This window comes from Dasypus novemcinctus, chromosome 17, assembly GCF_030445035.2.
Source record: "Dasypus novemcinctus isolate mDasNov1 chromosome 17, mDasNov1.1.hap2, whole genome shotgun sequence".
Lineage (NCBI taxonomy): Eukaryota > Metazoa > Chordata > Mammalia > Cingulata > Dasypodidae > Dasypus > Dasypus novemcinctus.
Window position 1 is genome coordinate 24,503,351 of NC_080689.1, and position 17,180 is coordinate 24,520,530.

General features: G+C 40.6%; 1 protein-coding gene across 2 annotated transcripts in view; it reads right to left on the minus strand.

Annotated features, from left to right (window-relative positions):
• Positions 1-9,567, minus strand: part of STRN (striatin) — a 144,833-nt gene extending 135,266 nt beyond the window's left edge. Inside the window, exon 1 of one of the 2 annotated variants that reach the window (XM_058278391.2) lies at positions 9,168-9,567. In XM_058278391.2, coding sequence (XP_058134374.1) covers positions 9,168-9,401 — 234 coding nt within the window. In that variant the 5' untranslated portion in view covers positions 9,402-9,567. The remainder of the gene's footprint in view (positions 1-9,167) is intronic. The other variant, XM_071208769.1, reaches the window with a different exon arrangement.
• Positions 9,568-17,180: the final 7,613 nt, after the last annotated feature.

The following is a 17,180-nucleotide window of genomic DNA, read 5'->3' on the forward strand; positions in this document are numbered from 1 at the left end:
ACTATATCAGTATATTCAAACTTTCCATCATCTTGTTCGTATTAGGTAGTTTTATAATAAAAGTTAAGCTGCAGTCAGCCTGCCAAGAAAGTGATCTTACTTCCTCAAATAACTTTCTACATAAATGCATATATATAGTTGACATGTTATTCTTACAGAGTATATGCAGAACAGATAAGCCTAATAAGCAGAGCACTACACAAAATTTAATATATGATCAATAAATACCAACTATATTAAAAAATGTATAGAACTTTATTAGGCCACCTTCAAAGGAAGCTGAAAAAACTTGGCATTTGCAATTTTAAAAAAAGCTAAGTTTTACTTGAGTATTCCCTACACACAAGTGTCATTTGAGGCAGTAGGTACAGCTCAGTGGTTGAGCACCTGCTTCCCATATAAGAGGTTCTAGGTTCAATCTCAGGTACCTCCTTAAAAAAAAATAAAGTCATCTGAATTCAAAGTCATTGTTGTATATAATTTTTAAAATCTTATATATATTGTAGTTTAGATGATCATGTGACACTCTGGGGACACAAAGGAAATTTTCTCATTCACCTCAGTAGGGTTAGAGAGGATTTCAAGGAGATGTGCAATTGGAATGAGGGACACTTTTGAAGAATGTCAAATGAAAAAAAAGGCCCAGCTAAAATTTTTTTTAAAAAAAGGACCTGCTGGGAAACGGACTTGGCCCAGTGGTTAGGGTGTCCGTCTACCACATGGGAGATCCGCGGTTCAAACCCTGGGCCTCCTTGACCCGTGTGGAGCTGGCCATGCGCAGTGCTGATGCGCGCAAGGAGTGCCGCGCCACGCAGGGGAGCCCCCCACGCAGGGGAGCCCCACGTGCAAGGAGTGCGCCCGGTAAGGAGAGCCGCCCAGCGCGAAAGAAAGTGCAGCCTGCCCAGGAATGGCGCCGCCCACACTTCCCCTGCCACTGACGACAACAGAAGCGGACAAAGAAACAAGATGCAGCAAATAGACACAGAGAACAGACAACCGGGGGAGGGGAGAAATTAAATAAATATATAAATAAATCTGAAAAAAAAAAAAAAAAAATGGACCTGCTATAGTTTGCCATGTGGAACTAAAAATATTAGTTTATATTTAAATTATAAAAATTTCTATGGGTGGCCATAATGTTGTTTTAAGGTTTTCTTTTTAAATATTTCTTTTATTTACTCCCCCCTCCTCCCCGTTGTCTGCTCTCTGTGTCCACTGGCTATGTATTCTTATGCATCCGCTTGCATTACCCCAGAGAACTTGCATCTCTTTTTTGTTGCGTCATCTTGCTGCGTCAGCTCTCCATGTATGCGGCACCACTCCTGGGCGGGCTCCACTTTTTTCATACAGGGCGGCTCTCCTTGCAGGACATACTCCTTGCACGTGAGGCACCCCTACGTGGGAGTGCCCTGGCATGGCAAAGCACTCCTTGCATACGGCAGCACTGCAAGTGGGCCAGCTTACCACACAGGTCAGGAGGCCCTGGGGATCGAACCCTGGACCCTCCATATGGTAGACAGATGCTCTATCGGTTAAGCCATGTCCCCTTCCCCTTAATGTTTTTAAAGAAACTGATGATAGCCTTTCTGGCCCTTGTCTTTCCAGACAAAGAAGTTATCTTTACAACTTTATCTTCTGTGACAGTTTGCCCCTTCCTTGGATTATAAGCAATATGGCAAAGGAAGGAAATGAGAAGGAATTGTAGCCTACTTTGCTTAATAGCAGGTAGTCCTTAGGCAATGCTATGGCAATTTGAAAACTATTTAGGCAGAAGGGGACTTAGCATCTGATGAAATGACTCTCCCTCCAGAAGATGTATGCTATCTCAATGAACTGGAATAATCATTAAATACTTCATCCCTTTCTTTTCTGCTTGATATGTCATAGTTTGGTAAATAGTCATGATCATTTACTAAGTACCTGATACTACACTTCAGCAACTCTTGATATAGTAAAACCCTTTGACTCATATGTTACTCAGAAATGGATCAGGGAAGTAGATGTGTCTCGGGCAGTTGGGTGCCCACCTACAACATGGGAGGTCCTGGGTTTGGTTCCTGGTCCCTCCTAAAAAGAGGATGAGGAGACAGAGAGAACACACAACAAAACAGACATAGAGAGCAGACAACAAGTGCAAACAATGAGGGGTGGGGGAAGAAATAAATAAAAATAAAATAAATCATTAAAAAAAAAAGAAATGGATCATACATACGAACCACCTTGTAGAACTACTGCAAAGATTAAATAAATCAATATAGGCAAAGCATTTACAACACAGCCTGACACACAATAAGCACTCAATAGCATTCTTTTTGGGCATTATAATTAGCATTATAATTAACCCATGGGTTAATTACCTTTGTTTTTCTCCATGGTAGTCTACACTGACCAATAAAAACTGAACAACACTACCAGGAAAAAGAAAAGAAACTATAGTGATACACTGTTAAAGTTTTGAGGAACACAAATTTTCCTGAACCCCTCACTACATAATTGTTTTCAGTAAATTGTTCTACTTAGATGTAGTATGGAGAACAAAGCACTGGCCTAGTTACTAGGACTTCTGAGTTCTAAACTAAATCTACATCGACTCAAAGGATGACTTAAGACCAGTGACGTCATTTCTCTGGCTCTCACTGACAAAACAAGGGATGGAGCTACTTAAATTCTAAGATCCTCCTGGAGTTAAATATTTTTAGTCAAATGAAGGGAAACAGAAAATTGAAAATGGAGATATGAGGGTGGGAGGTGGGGAGTATATGTGTGTCCCTGTGAGCCTAGAAGTCTACAAGTGCCAAAATGAAGACTAAGGATAATACATTTTTTAGGAGTTGAGAACAGGTTAATGTATCCTGTTTCTCCCTCCTATCTGCCTCTGTTCTTCCTCAACCATCTTCATCCCCTTCTGTCTCTTCCTTTTCTCAGGTGTCTCTCCTGAACCCCAAATTTTCCTCAATCATTTTCTCCAGTCCTTGATGTCTATAAGGTATTACCACCTATTACTGCCACCACTGGCTTTTACCCTACTTCAAATCCACAGTCAACTTACTGTCCATAAATCACTACTAACAGGCAAAAAGAATATAAGTAGCTATTCTGCTAAAAGGATCACTTGGCTTTTAAATTTTAATTTACGTAATACAATCAAATACATTCTGTCCACTAAAAATCTCAACCAACAAGAGCAAACTGCTTATTGGGTACCTACTATATGCCAAGTACTTTGTACACTGTTATCTTTTTAAAATCTTTCAACTACTCTATTTGGTATTATCACTGACATTTTACAAATAAAAATGAGGCCCAAAAAGATTATAAATAGGAAGAGATGGAGCTGTCTGATCTAAGGCCCAAACTTTCCACTGCCAAATTAGGATGGTTAGTTGATTGTTTACTCACATGGGCTACCAAGGCAGGAAACTCCAAAGATCTCAAGGGCAATTTTATTTCTAGTGGCTCAGAAGTGAAAACTGGGGACTACTAACATTTATAAATCAAAAAGTATAGCAGACATCACATAGACAGATATCTGTCCAGGTTATTGGGACTTACAAACACCTTTCAAAGATTGCATAGCAAACAGTTTTTGATTGCTTTAAAATCTGATTTAACTTACCAAGATTTTGGAAAAAAAGTTGTAGGACATCTACCACTACCACTGGAATTCCAAGTAAAGTAGAATCAGATAATACATAAAATGTAGAGATAAGCAGGTATCTCTATTTGATAAAGAAGTACTATTGGAAGGATTTCTTCCTAAATAATAATTACTGGGGCCATTCTAGTCAGTCAGTTTTAGAAAGTAAGGTAGAGAACTCAGTTTCCAGTTCCCAATAATGATGTGCTGAAACAACTCTCCTACCAAAAACAGCTAAAACTTCTTAAAAGCAACAAGAACTGGATAAGATAGTAAGGGATTATCTGGCCAATACTGAGGGGGAAATGGGAATCCAGTGAGGTAAGAAGAAAGCCATTTTTGCCCTTATGGTATGGGCCAATCAAAACAAATTTGAAGAAGCAGCTGTGGCTCAAACTGCCTGCTTCCCACATGGGAGGTCCCAGTTTGGTTCCTAAAAACAAAACAAAACAAAAACAACAAACAAATGAAAAAATCAACTCAGGGGAGACAATGTGACTCAATGGTTGAATGCTGGCTTCCCACTTATGAGGTCCCAGGTTCAACTCTTGGCCCTGGTACCTCAAAAAAAAAAAATTTTTTTTTTAAATTTTAGTTTTGACAGACTTGCAGGACCCAAAGGGCAAAATCAAAGACCAGAGCCCATACAGATAGTCTAACAGGTGATATATCCCACATTTAGCACCAAAAAGGCTTATACTTTCAAGGCAAATGTGAAACAGGAGAATATTGGCCCCTCAAATGTATTCACAATCAAAATTCATATTAACTCGGTGGTCCAAAAACCTCAAGCAATGATTTTGGTTTAAAGTGGTTCTGGACTACCTCCAAATGTCTACCAGAAGCAAATGCAAAACCCCACTGAAGAAGATGCCATCATGTGAGACCTCAGATTATCCTTAAAAATACTTTTTAGGAAAGCAGATGTGGCTCAAGCAGTTGGGTACTTGCCCTACCACATGGGAGGTCCTGGGTTCAGTTACTGGTGCCTCCTAAAAAGGATGAGTAAGACAGTAAGCTAACACAATGGGCTGGCGAGACGAGATGACTCACCAAGATGACACAACGAAAGACACAACAAGCAGGGAGTGGATGTGGCTCAAGCAATTGGGCACCTCGCTCCCACATGGGAGGTCCCGGGTTTGGCTCCGGGTTCCTCCTAAGAAAGAAGACAAGCAGACACAGAGTGCACAATAAATAGACACAGGGGAAAGAGACTTGGCCCAGTAGTTAAGGTGTCCGTCTACCACATGGGAGGTCCGCGGTTCAAACCAAGGGCCTCCCTGACCTGTGTGGAGCTGGCCAATGCGCAGTGCTGATACGCACAAGGAGTGCCCTGCCACGCAGGGGTGTCCCCCGCGTAGGGGAGCCCCACGCGCAAGGAGTGCACCCCGTAAGGAGAGCTGCCCAGCGCAAAATAAAGTACAGCCTGCCTAAGAATGGCACTGCCCACACAGAGAGGTGACACAGCAAGATGACGTAACAAAAAAAAAAAGAGACACAGATTTCCGTGCTGCCGACAAAGAACATGCAGCAAAATGGACATAGAGAACAGACAACTGGGGTGGGGCGGGGAAGGGGAGAAAAATTTAAAAAAAAAAACAGACACAGAGAGCAGACAGTGAGTGCAAACAATGTGTGTGGGGGGATAAATTTTTTTTAAAGTACTTTTTAAAGGACAATGAGCAGCACACAAAGATAACTGCACATACAAAGAAATGAGTCATCATAAGCAAAAACTAGCACAGACTACAGAAACAGACCTGCAAGACCTTAGATATTGGATGTACAGAGATACCAACTATAAAATAACTATACTTTTTAGGTATAAAGAATAAAAGACAACCCTGAAAATATATGCAGGAAACAGGCAACTATAAAAAATACCCAGCTGTTATGACAAAGAACCAAAGTGAACTTCAACAGCAATAAAAACTAAAAACTCACACTGGATGGCTTTACCATATTAGATTCAACAGAAGAGAAAATTAATGGGCTGGAAGATAAAATCAGTATAAATTATCCAGAATAAAAAGCATGGAGAGATAAGAAGATGGAAAATATACCCCGCTCCACCCTTGCAAACACTTCATATCCTTGTTACCTATATCATGGTACTTAATACCATCTAATATTTTACATATTTATTCCTCTCATAAGGAAGGTGCATGAAAAATATTTTTTGAAAGAAAATATGACTCTACAGTATCAAAACCCAGATTCATAAAGCACTCCAGGGCATAGCCTTCATACCACATGCCCTATACCACTCACTTACATCACTTTTTTCACACAATTGTAGTATTTTCAGGAAAATCAAAATCTAGAGCTGATCATTTTTTTCTTAATGCTTGCTTTCCCATAAGCCAGTAATTTTCAAATACTGAGCCTTGGCTTCTCATTATCTCATAAAGTTCTCTCCTCATCCTATTCTTCCCAATCACTGCTATTTCTTTTCTTAAACGCTGTTCTAAGAAAATTATACCCCAAAATGATAAACACAGATTCTTCTATGTTTTGTTTATGCTATCACTCCAATAAGACGATATGTTTCTTTGAGCTAATCTAGCACAATGTTTCACATACAGGAAATTCTCTCAAATATAATCAGTATCCTATCACCAATTTATTTCCCAAATCTAAAGTTCAGTAATACTCTTGATCATTCTTCTTTTCCCATGAATTATATATTCTTATCTGGATTTGTGTGGGGGATGGTAGGACTGAGGGATGGACACAGCAGGGGTGAGGGGCATAACCAAAAGCAAAAAAAAAAGAAGACATAGCAGCTTTTGGTACAACATGGCCAGTCCTTTACTACCAAAATCCAAAGGAGGCAGGAAGCAGTGCCAACAGGCTTAGATTGAGTTTCATAATTCTGCCCTGGCAACTTGAAAGAGCAGGACTGACAGGTTCCTGAAGGGACATGTAAAACTTAATCTTAAAGGTATTTTTGTTGACTTTGGTGATAATGACTTGAGAAGAGATTTAAAAACTAAAAGGAGGATACCAACTGATACATATTTCATCATAATTCATTTAACTCTTTTACTTCCTATTGTTTTTCTATGAAAATTCCAACAACCAAAGAAAAATGAAGGGAAATGTTAAAATTTAATGATGTTGATATAAAGAAATTAAAAAACATTTTTAATTATACTAGTAAGACAGACCAAGACCACAGATTCCTGCAAATCATACCCTCCCCAAAAACATATATATAATATTCTGTTTGAAAAAATAATATACTTTTTAAATTTCTCTGCAGAAGCTTAATTTACTTTGATAAATTTACTGTTCTCTGAGTATAAGCCAAAAAATACTATAAAACTAATGCCCTCAATATGATGAGCACCAGGGAAAACCTACCTGAAGTTTAACATTTGGCATAAAAAACCCAAGAAGTAGTGTGTATGTGTGTTTGTGTGTGTATGTAAATAATTAAAGATGGACTACAGTTATAGGTAAAATGACAAGTTTAAACATGGGGGCAGGGGGGCAGAGTGGGGTGGAAGTTCACAAACTTTACTTTCACAAGCAGAAAGTAAGCACTGCTTTCTTGTTTGTTTTTAACCCAATTGGTCTGAGTTATTTTATATTCCCTGAACTGGAAAGAAACTAAAGTTTCTTTAAGCTACATAAGAAAAATTATATTCTCAAACGTGTAACATTAAAGTTAAATGCTGCCTTTAACACATCCTTAAAGACTAAAATCCACAAGCTCATTTATAGATTGTATTAATAATAAAGATCATGGCATAGGCACTCAAATCTGATACAAACACCATCACTATCAGAATCATTATTGAGAAAAATTAGCAGACTAAATACAAAAGCAAATAAGAGTAGGAATGAAAAAGCTGCCAAAAAATGAAAACATAGAACTGTAGAAATTATAGAATCAGAAGAAACTGTAAAAACCAAGTCACTTCTCACTTCATTCAATGGCTCATATGTCATACTGTTGGAGAGGCCTTTCCTGACTACTGCATCTAAAATAGCTGCCCTCATTCACTCTATTCCTGTACCCCAATTTATGTTTCCTCATAGCAGTTGCCACTAATGGCCACTATATTATTTGTTTTCATTTATTCATTGTTCGGCTCTGTATTAAAATGTAAACTACATGAGGAGAGAGGTTTTGTCTGTTTTGTTAATCCCAGGACCTAGAGGCACATACCTGGCACTCAATAAACAAGTGATGTATAAATAAATGATGAAATTGAAGCCCAGAGCGGTTAAAGGATTTCTTTAAGGTCACAGAGCTATCAGGGAGAATTACCCGCACTATATATCCCTGGATCCAGCTCTTTTTAGAGCCACTTCCGCTACACTGAAGCAACCTGTTCCAGCACATGGTTCTATTTAACAGATTTCTCCTTTTCTTTTGTTAAGTGCCAAAGAAAATACATGTTACCAAAAAACATGACACATAAGGTGGCACTTTAACTTCCAGTGTTTCACCAACCAAACCTATACTTGTAGTTCATAAGTATATGAGATAAGCCATTAAGACAGAATAGCACAGATACACAATTCCTTAAGCTTCCTGTGAAACTTGCGTACTTGTGAAATTTGTGTATGTCTTGGAAGTTTAAAGATCAGCCAGTGAAAACCTACTTACCAATTCAGAAGGGCCTGAGAAGTATCAGCCTCACTTGTATTCTTCTAAAAGCCCTTAGTAACACCTCCCTGGATATACTTTATCTTGCAGACTATGCACTCAAAGGCAATGTAACTAACTTTAAAAAGTCTGTAGTTCCTTCTAAAGTACACATCAAGCTCACAAAACATTGAACATAAAATTAACCCTTGGGAAGTTCTAGATTTTGAGAAAAGAAACCATCTCTGAGCCATCAAATGACTGTGATCATCTAACTCCTTCAATTCAAAATCCATGAATCTGAAATACCTAAAAGAAACGCGGGGGGAGGGGGGCGAGTGAGTGGGGAAGATATATTTACATATGCAAAAAGGAAGCTGATATTTCTAATAACACTTTCGCCCAACGTCAGCTTCTCCTCTAAAGTCAAGGCCTCACTGACACAACTTCTGTTGTCTTCTTTGATGTCTTCCTTTCAGAGAGGAGCCAAAATCTCCAATACCTTTTGCTGGGAATGTCTTTACAACTAGGATAGGACACTCTAGAACAGAGGATGATTTGCTTGACATCTCTCAAAACACATTTTAGGGAAGACCTAAAATGTGGAATGGGAAGAGAGTTGAAATAAGGCTGAGAGTTAAGAGTGGGAAGGAGCGGACGAAAAGGAGAGGGAAGGGTAAACAACGCATCAAAGGCGAGAGTAGGAACCCCGTCAAGAAAGTGGGGTGAGCGATAGGCAAAGGTGAGGGGAGGAAGAAGAGGACGAGGTTCTGGGTAGGATGACCGGGAGCACAGAGCAAGGGGAGTGGATAAGTGAGAGTTCTGTTTTTGTTTTTGGGGGTGGGTGGGTAGGTAGGAACGGGCCGGGACGGAGGGGGAGGGAGTAAAGAGGCGGGATGAAGAGGGCCAGGCCGGGAGGGTCTTTACCTGCAGCTCCGCCCGCTCCACCTCCCACTGGGCTCGCTCCACCTCGAAGCGGGCCCACTCGTGCTGCAGGAAGTGCAGGATGCCGGGCAGGCTGTACTGGGCTCGGGCCGCCCCCGCCGCAGCCACCCCGTCGCCAGCCGCGGCAGCCTCCGACAGAGGCCCGAGCCCCTTGGCACCGCCGGCACCCGGGTGGTTGTTGCTGAAGAAGACGCCGGGACCCGCCTGCTCGTCCATGGCGGCCGCAGAAGCCCGGGGAGCTGCCCAGGCGTCCAGCAGCGGAGGCAACGGCGGCAGCCAGCAGCGCCTCCTCCTCTCGCCGCCGCTCCCCGCCCACACCCCAGTCAGCAGAGAGCAGCCGCCCGGGCGCGGGGGCCGGCAGAGCCCGTGACGGGCCGGGAAATGGGTCAACTGAGGCGCGCGGGCGGCCCGGGGCTTGCTGGGAAATGTAGTCGCGGGGCGGAGCGCTGGGCGAGCGTGGCCTGCGGCCAGTGTGGCCGCGCCTGCGCTTGGGCGTGGCCGTAGCCCCGCCCCGGCCCGCCCTGCCCGGAGGCGAGGGGGACGCGCCGCGAAGCTGGTGCGGGTTTCCTCTTGGGTCCGGCTGGTGCTGCCGGGCAGCGCTCCAGGCTCGGTCGCACGCGGAAGTTCTAGGGTGGTGCTATTTATTGCGCACATATATGCACACACACACACACGGAAGTTATCGCACCAAAATACTAGCCCGAGCTGCACCTCTTTTAGGGCTTCCTGGGAGTTTTAAGAAACGAGCGCAAAGCGAGCTCTTGGACCAGGTGTCCTCAATCCTCTCCGTCTCCGACTTCTAAATTCTTCCGACCTTAGACAATCCTCCTCTCCGCCAGTCTGCATATTGCTGCCGCTCATGCCGTTCTTTTTCACTCGGGGGTTCAAACCTGTTGCCTGACCTGATTTGTGGAACTCTAAACACCTCTCTCCCAGATTCAGCGCTGCACTTTTTTGCTTCTCTGTTCCAAATGCTCTTTTGTTGACACCTCATTTGAAAAACTGCACTGCTGAAGTCCCTTTCTCTTTGTAGCAAATCCTGTAAAAGTTCCTGATACCCAAGTGTCTCTGTTATTTCGCTCTCCTTTTTCCTGCCTTTTTCACAAATAGTTTTTACACAATTTAATTCAACAAATATTTTATTTCTGTCTCATCCCGCGCTGGGGATATAAAGATGAATAAGACAAGTTCCTGTCATGAAAGGGAGATCAGCATTTGCGTAACCGACTCTGACAATGGGTTAAAGCTACACTAGCTGAAGGAACAAACGTCCCTTTCTGCTCCTTAGAGCTGCTTCGAGTTCCCAGGCGCCTCTGCTGGTTTGATTTGTCCGGTTCCCAGTTTCTTCCATGGTTCACTTTCAAACTGGCAACAGTACTAGCCTACCAAAGGCACATCAGATTTCTCTCTTTTCAAATGTTTCAACGTAAATGTTTTCTTTTTCCAACGACCTTGATGTTGTCACTGTAAATTCACACAACAGTGATAGGAAAGAAAGGCACCTGAAAACTTAACAAATAAAACTGAATATAAGTCCTTATCTTTTGTCACCCAAAAGTTATTTGTAATTTTTTGTTTTGTGGAATGAAATTCTGGGATATTTGATCTGATGGCCATGAAAAAAAAATTTATATAGGTTGGTGGGGGTCATGTACTAAATGGACATCCTGCTTCTGCCTTCTCCCCCTCTTCCCATGAATACTTGTGGAAAGGACAGGAAACACATTGTATCTACTCCGGTCGCCAATAAAGATGACAAGCTCTCTTCTCACAGCTGTATTTTTCTGCTTTATGAATTCATTCTTTATTATGATAAAAAGTTGATCCAGACCTGGCCAAATTCCCTGTCATAAATCATTCTGGCTTTTCGTGTCCTCTGAGATAGAGCCCACTTCTCTCCTTTACAGAGAAGTTGACTTGTCAACATTGAGGCCATTAGTAAGTTGCACAGTCAAAACTTAGAAGCCAGATTTCATGACTGCTATTTTTTTTATTATTATTAACCTGTTGTCTCCTCTTTCACTCCATATATCTACCAGAGTACAAAAAGGACAATTATGCAATAGTGGCATATTTTGTCATCTGAGTGATATAAGTAATTTTAGCAAATTTTTTAGAGTAAATTTAGTCTTACAAGTTTTCTACAGTAAAAACTATTTTTCTCTAGTAGATATGACACATTCGATAATTCCTTTAAATAAATTCATAACAGACTGTAAAACATAATTAAATATAGATAACCTGAACTATGACATATATACAAAAGCACTAGTGTAATTCATAGTTTGACATAAAACTATGTCAATAGTTGCTCACTCTTTTTGCTTGTCTGTTTTCCAAATTTTCTGTATTCAGCATGAATTAGCTTTTTATTTTTTGAAGGTATCACATATACATAGAAAAGTTCACAAATGGTAAGTTAACACCTCAATGAACTTTCACAAACTGAACACTTCTTTGCAACCACCCAGATGAAATAGAACATTTCAGGCACCTGAAAAGCCTACTCTTCTGTGCCTTCTCAGTTACTACAGCAGAACTACTTTTGAATTTGGATAAAAATAAATGATTGGGTAGGACAAAGCATTTCTTTTTTGTTTGTTTTTTTGAGGTACTGGGGGCCAGGGATTGAACCCAGTACCTCGTATGTGGGAAGCTGGTTTTAGGAGGCATGGAGACTTGAACTCGGGCCTCCCATGTGGGAAGCAGGCACTCAATGGCTTAAGCCACATCTGCTCTCTGGGATATAGCATCTGTAATCAGTCCGACATGAATTTTATTCTTGGCTCTACAATGTTTCAAATCTGGAAACTTGGGCAAATGGCTTAACTTTTTTCCCAGCCTCATTTCTCTCATTTTAAATAAGGGAACAATATTTACCATTTAAAGTTTCTGTGAAGATTAAATGAAAAAACAAAATAAATCCCCTAGCATAGTATCTGACTTATAGTATACACTGAATAATTATTATTGTAATAGAATTCCTACAATTAAATGAAGCAACACAAGAAAAACATAGGCCCTAGAAAATACTAGGTGCTCAATAATTGCTCTTTTCCTCTCATTCCCTATCAAAAACATTAAGTAGAGTAAAAATAATCTTAAAGCAAATAAACAAATTACTGCCTATGCCCAAACATTATGCATCAGATCTCAAGGTGTTTCCTGATCTTTTCATTGTATAATTAATAACTCCTAAATGACATAAAAAATAGGGTTCCTCTCTAAGCACACAGAGTAGCTGTCAAAATGTTGATTGTATATCAGCTTAACCAGTTGGTTGTTTTGGTTTTTTTTGGGTTTTTTTCAAAGATTTATTATATATTTATTTCTCTCCCCCTTCCTCCCCCATTGCCTGCTTGTGTGTTCCTCTTTGTCCACTTGCATTGTTGTCAGAGGCACTGGGAATCTGTGTATCTTTTTGTTGAGTCATCTTGCTACATCAGCTCTGGGTGTGTGCAGCCATTCCTGAATAGGCTGTGTTTTTTTCCACAAGGGGCAGCTCTCCTTGGAGGGCGCACTCCTTATGCATGGAGCTCCCCTACGCAGGGGACACCCCCACGTAGCAGGGCACTCCTTGCACGCATCAGCGCTGCACATGGGCCAGCTAACCACACAGGCCAGAAGGCCCTGCGTTTGAACCCTGCACCTCCTACGTGGTAGGTGGATGCGCTATCAGTTGAGCCAAATCCATTTCCCTGTTTTTATTTTTGAGGTACTGGTGCAGGGATTGAACTCCAGACCTCATAGGTGGGAAACTAGTGCTCAACCACTTGAGCTATATCTGCTCCCCAAGCCAATTGGCAATTGAGCTTTTTCTTTTTTTTTTTTTTTTTGAGGAAGTACATGGGGATTGACTTTGTACATGGACCTTATACATGGGAAGCAGGTGCTCAACCACTGAGCTATATCTTCACCCCTCCCCAGTTCAACCAGTTTGAAATTATAAAATGCTAATGTTGGAGGTGAAGAAGGTCAACTACCACACCAGGGAGCCAAGAGTGCCTACAACTGCAAGCAGGAGAATTGCATCCAGCATCCATGTGGAATCTAAGCCCCCTCTTGATATAGATGCGGAGTGGACACAAACATTCTAAGGTCCACAGGATGGAGGAATAGAGTATGGATTAGAGTGGACTTACTGATATTCTATTCATGAACTATTGTGATTAGTAATCGAAGAAAATGTGGCATTGGTGTGGAGAAAGTGGCCATGGTAGCTGCTGGGGGTAGGGAGTAGGAGGAAGAAATGTGATGTGGGGCATTTTCGGGGGTTGGAGTTGTCCTGGGTGGTGCTGCAGGGACAGTTACTGGACATTGTATGTCCTCCCATGGCCCACTGGGTGGACTGTGGGAGAGTGTGGGCTATGATGTGGACCATTGGTCATGAGGTGCAGCGGTGCTCAGAGATGTATTCACCAAGTGCAATGAATGTCTCATGATGATGGAGGAGGTTGTTGTTGTGGGGTGAGGGGGGTGGGGGTATATGGGGACCTCATATTTTTTTAATGTAACATTAAAAAAAAAGACAAAAAATGCTAAAGTTATTTTTTCTTAAAGATTTATTTATTCACATCCCTTCATTGCCTTGCACTCACTGTCTTCTCTTTGTCCATTCACTGTGCATTCTTCTGCATCTGCTTGTCTTCCCTTTAGGCAACACTGGGAACTGATCCTGGGACCTTCCACAATGCGAGGGAGGCACTTAATCTCTTGTGCCACCTCAGCTCCCTGGTCTGTTGCATTTCTTATTGTCTCTCCTCCATGTCTTTTTGTTGCGTCATCTTGCTGCGCCAGCTCTCCACTTGGGCCAGCTCTCTGCTCGGGCCAGCTTGCCCCAGGAATTGAACCCTGGACCTCCTGTTTGGTAGACAGGAGCCCAGTCACTTGAGCAAAATCTGCTTCCCCTAATAGGTTATTAAGATAATTGAAGTACTTGCCATGTTTTGGTTTATGTGTACGGTAGGATGGGGATTATAGTTCTACAAAATGATAAGTAATTCATCTGCTAGGATTTTTTGTTGTATTTTTTACTAAATGGGTGGTTATTTTTCCAAAATTGCCCAAGATCATCAGTTATTTGAGTCTCTGAGTCTTTAACAACTTCAAGAAAAAGCTTCAAATCTAACTTAAAGACTTTCAGAATTCCTGCCAGGAAAAAAAAAAAAAAAGAGGGCTGCTTATTTGGAGAGAGGTCTCCCCACGGGTGAAGAGAGCATTGGGTAACAGGAACATGAACTATCCCATTGTTTATCAACCTCTTCTACTATTTGCCCACTCCCTTCTCTTTTTCACCCCTTTCTGCCCACCCTACTTCATGGCTTCAACCCCTTTCCTCACTCTTCAGTCAAATTTATTCCCTAGATTTGAAGTCTGCTAATGGCTGGGTTGGTGTAACAGCTAATACAAGTTGCAAAGTGAAGGAAATGCATACTCTGAATTTTTCCTGGAGTCCAAGAATTTTATCTATATCACAGTCTTGTGATAGCACGGAAAAATAGCTTCTATATTTATTGTTAGTACTATTACTATTATTTTTGAAAGTATATGAAGTTATAAAATCACCTAGGTTTAATTTTAATTTTGTAGTGACTAATATTTCAAGACATTAAAAACTTCAAATCTAAAGTTGGATTGCACTAGAAACCTAAATATCTAACACAGGAGGAGAATTAAATGGTAATATGGCTATGACACCATAATAAGATTCGTTTAGACTATGGATGGAGATCAACTTAAGATTCTATTTCTCTAAACAAAGGTAAACAGATTTTTTTTACACATCCTTTTCCTTTGCCATCAACTCTCCATCCCTTATTCTCTACCCTTTCCTCTTTTAATAATTCCAGGGAAGGAAAGATCTACTCAACAGACTGTTGAGTGCCCCCATTTCTAAGCCAGGAACTGAATTTCAAAGATTAATGTAATCTCCATTACATAAAAATAACCACATCTGTGGGAAAGAACATTTTTATTAGCTGGCTATTCCTGCCAACTATGCAACTAGATGCACTCATTCCCAATACAGCCAATTTCTCAGCGGATGATACCCAATCTTCATGGAGGCATTAGAACAGTATCTCTGTACAAAGTCCCTTCCAGTATTCCTTAGACATAAATTAAGTCAGTTACCAAAAGAATTTAGATGTGGTATATTCTTTTCTATAAACATAAGAGGAAAAAAAACAAAACAGTCTGGTCACTGTGCCAGAGAAACAAGAAAAATGAATAAGGTTAAAGAGGCTCAGCACATTTTTTGTTTTAATTTTGAAGACCCATGCTTTTCTTATCTTTTTAAAAACAGAATCTAACCTATTTTTCATGTACTACATTGCTCTCTACTCCGCAGGTTCTCGGTATGCTACTGGAGCTCAATACACATTTACACATTCATTTTAGTCCTCACAGTTTTTCTCTGTAATGGAAAATTCTACCATTATCTATGTTATCTCCTTTCCCAGATTTCCCCCAGCTGCATGACATAAACTAACAAAAGTAGGAGTGGCTTGAACCAGCTCGTTTACACTTTCACATGAACTCAGGTCTAACATTACCACCAATGAACTGACTGCATTCAAGTTTAAGGAGGCAACACACACAAATTCATTATAGGAGGAAAAGAGAATAGTTTTTAATATATGGCAATGACCAACTTAATGCTGCAACATTTCTTTAAGAATGAAACCAGATTAAAACATGAAGGGGGAATACAAATTAGCTAGAAGAGGGTGGAATGAAACTTTTAAAGTGTAAACACCCTGCGGAAGAAAAGCAAATGGTGCATTTGATCTGATGAAAGAAGTCCAAATTAGCTGGCACATAAAAAGCAAGAGGAAAGTCTTGTTTTATAGCTAATACTTGTTGAGCATTTATTCAATAAATATAATGCATTTGACACACATTAATTACCTCAGTACTTACAGCATCTCTAAGAGGTAAGTATTACTGGCTTCATTTAATAAATAGGAACACCATCACACTGCCATAACCATAGCATGAAATGAAATGAGGAGATGAAGTTCTCAGGAGCCAGATTATTCAGGGCCTTGAGGACCCTTTAAGGACTTGGTCATTATGCTAAGAAAACCAACTGAAGAGTTTTCAGTAGGTCCTCAGATTTAAATTTTATAGAGCCCATTTCAGTTTCTGTGTGGGAAAATATATTCGCAGACACTTCTAAATGGTTTTCTCTAAGATCAGGCACTATTCTAAAGTCCTTTGTATGTATTAACTAATTTAATCTACAAACCACACCATTTTACAAGTGTAGAAACTGGGGTACAAAGAGAACAAGTGACTTACCCAAGGTCACTCAGGTTGTGACAGGACAAAATTCCAACCCAGGTAAACTGACCCTAGAGTCCCCACTGTTAAGGACTTTGTCATACTGCCATAGGGTCCCTTGTTTAGGGCAGTATCAATGGCTAGACGGGTGGAGTGATTGGTAAAATACAAGATTTACATCTTAAGTACAAGATGAGAGAGGAGAGCTGTTGACTGAGCTTACAGGTTGCAAAGCCAGTGTGGATAATGAGGTGATGAGTTCACTTTTGAATTAACTGTGTTTGAGACATCCAATGAGTGAGCAGTTACATAACCATGTCTGAAGGACTTAAGAGGGGCCAGGGCTGGGATGAAGCTAAAACAGAATCCCTGTTATTCTCTACCCTACGATACTTCATACTATTCTTATTAGTTACCACAATCTGTGATTATTTTATTGTCTTTGTCTCTCTCCAGGAAGAATGTAATCCTATTATGGCAGATTGTTCTCCACTGTATTCCCAACACCTGCTACATATTTGTCCAATGAATGATTAAAAGACAGAATTGAAGAATCATATCCTGAAGTCTTTGGCAAATAGGAATTTAAGTTCTCCTTCTACATGTCTGGTGTCAAAGAATGCACTATCATAAGACAATCATTTTTAACAGCTTTCTTAGAAAACTCATGTTTAATTGTAAACCACTTATTTAAGATATTGACCTATTGGT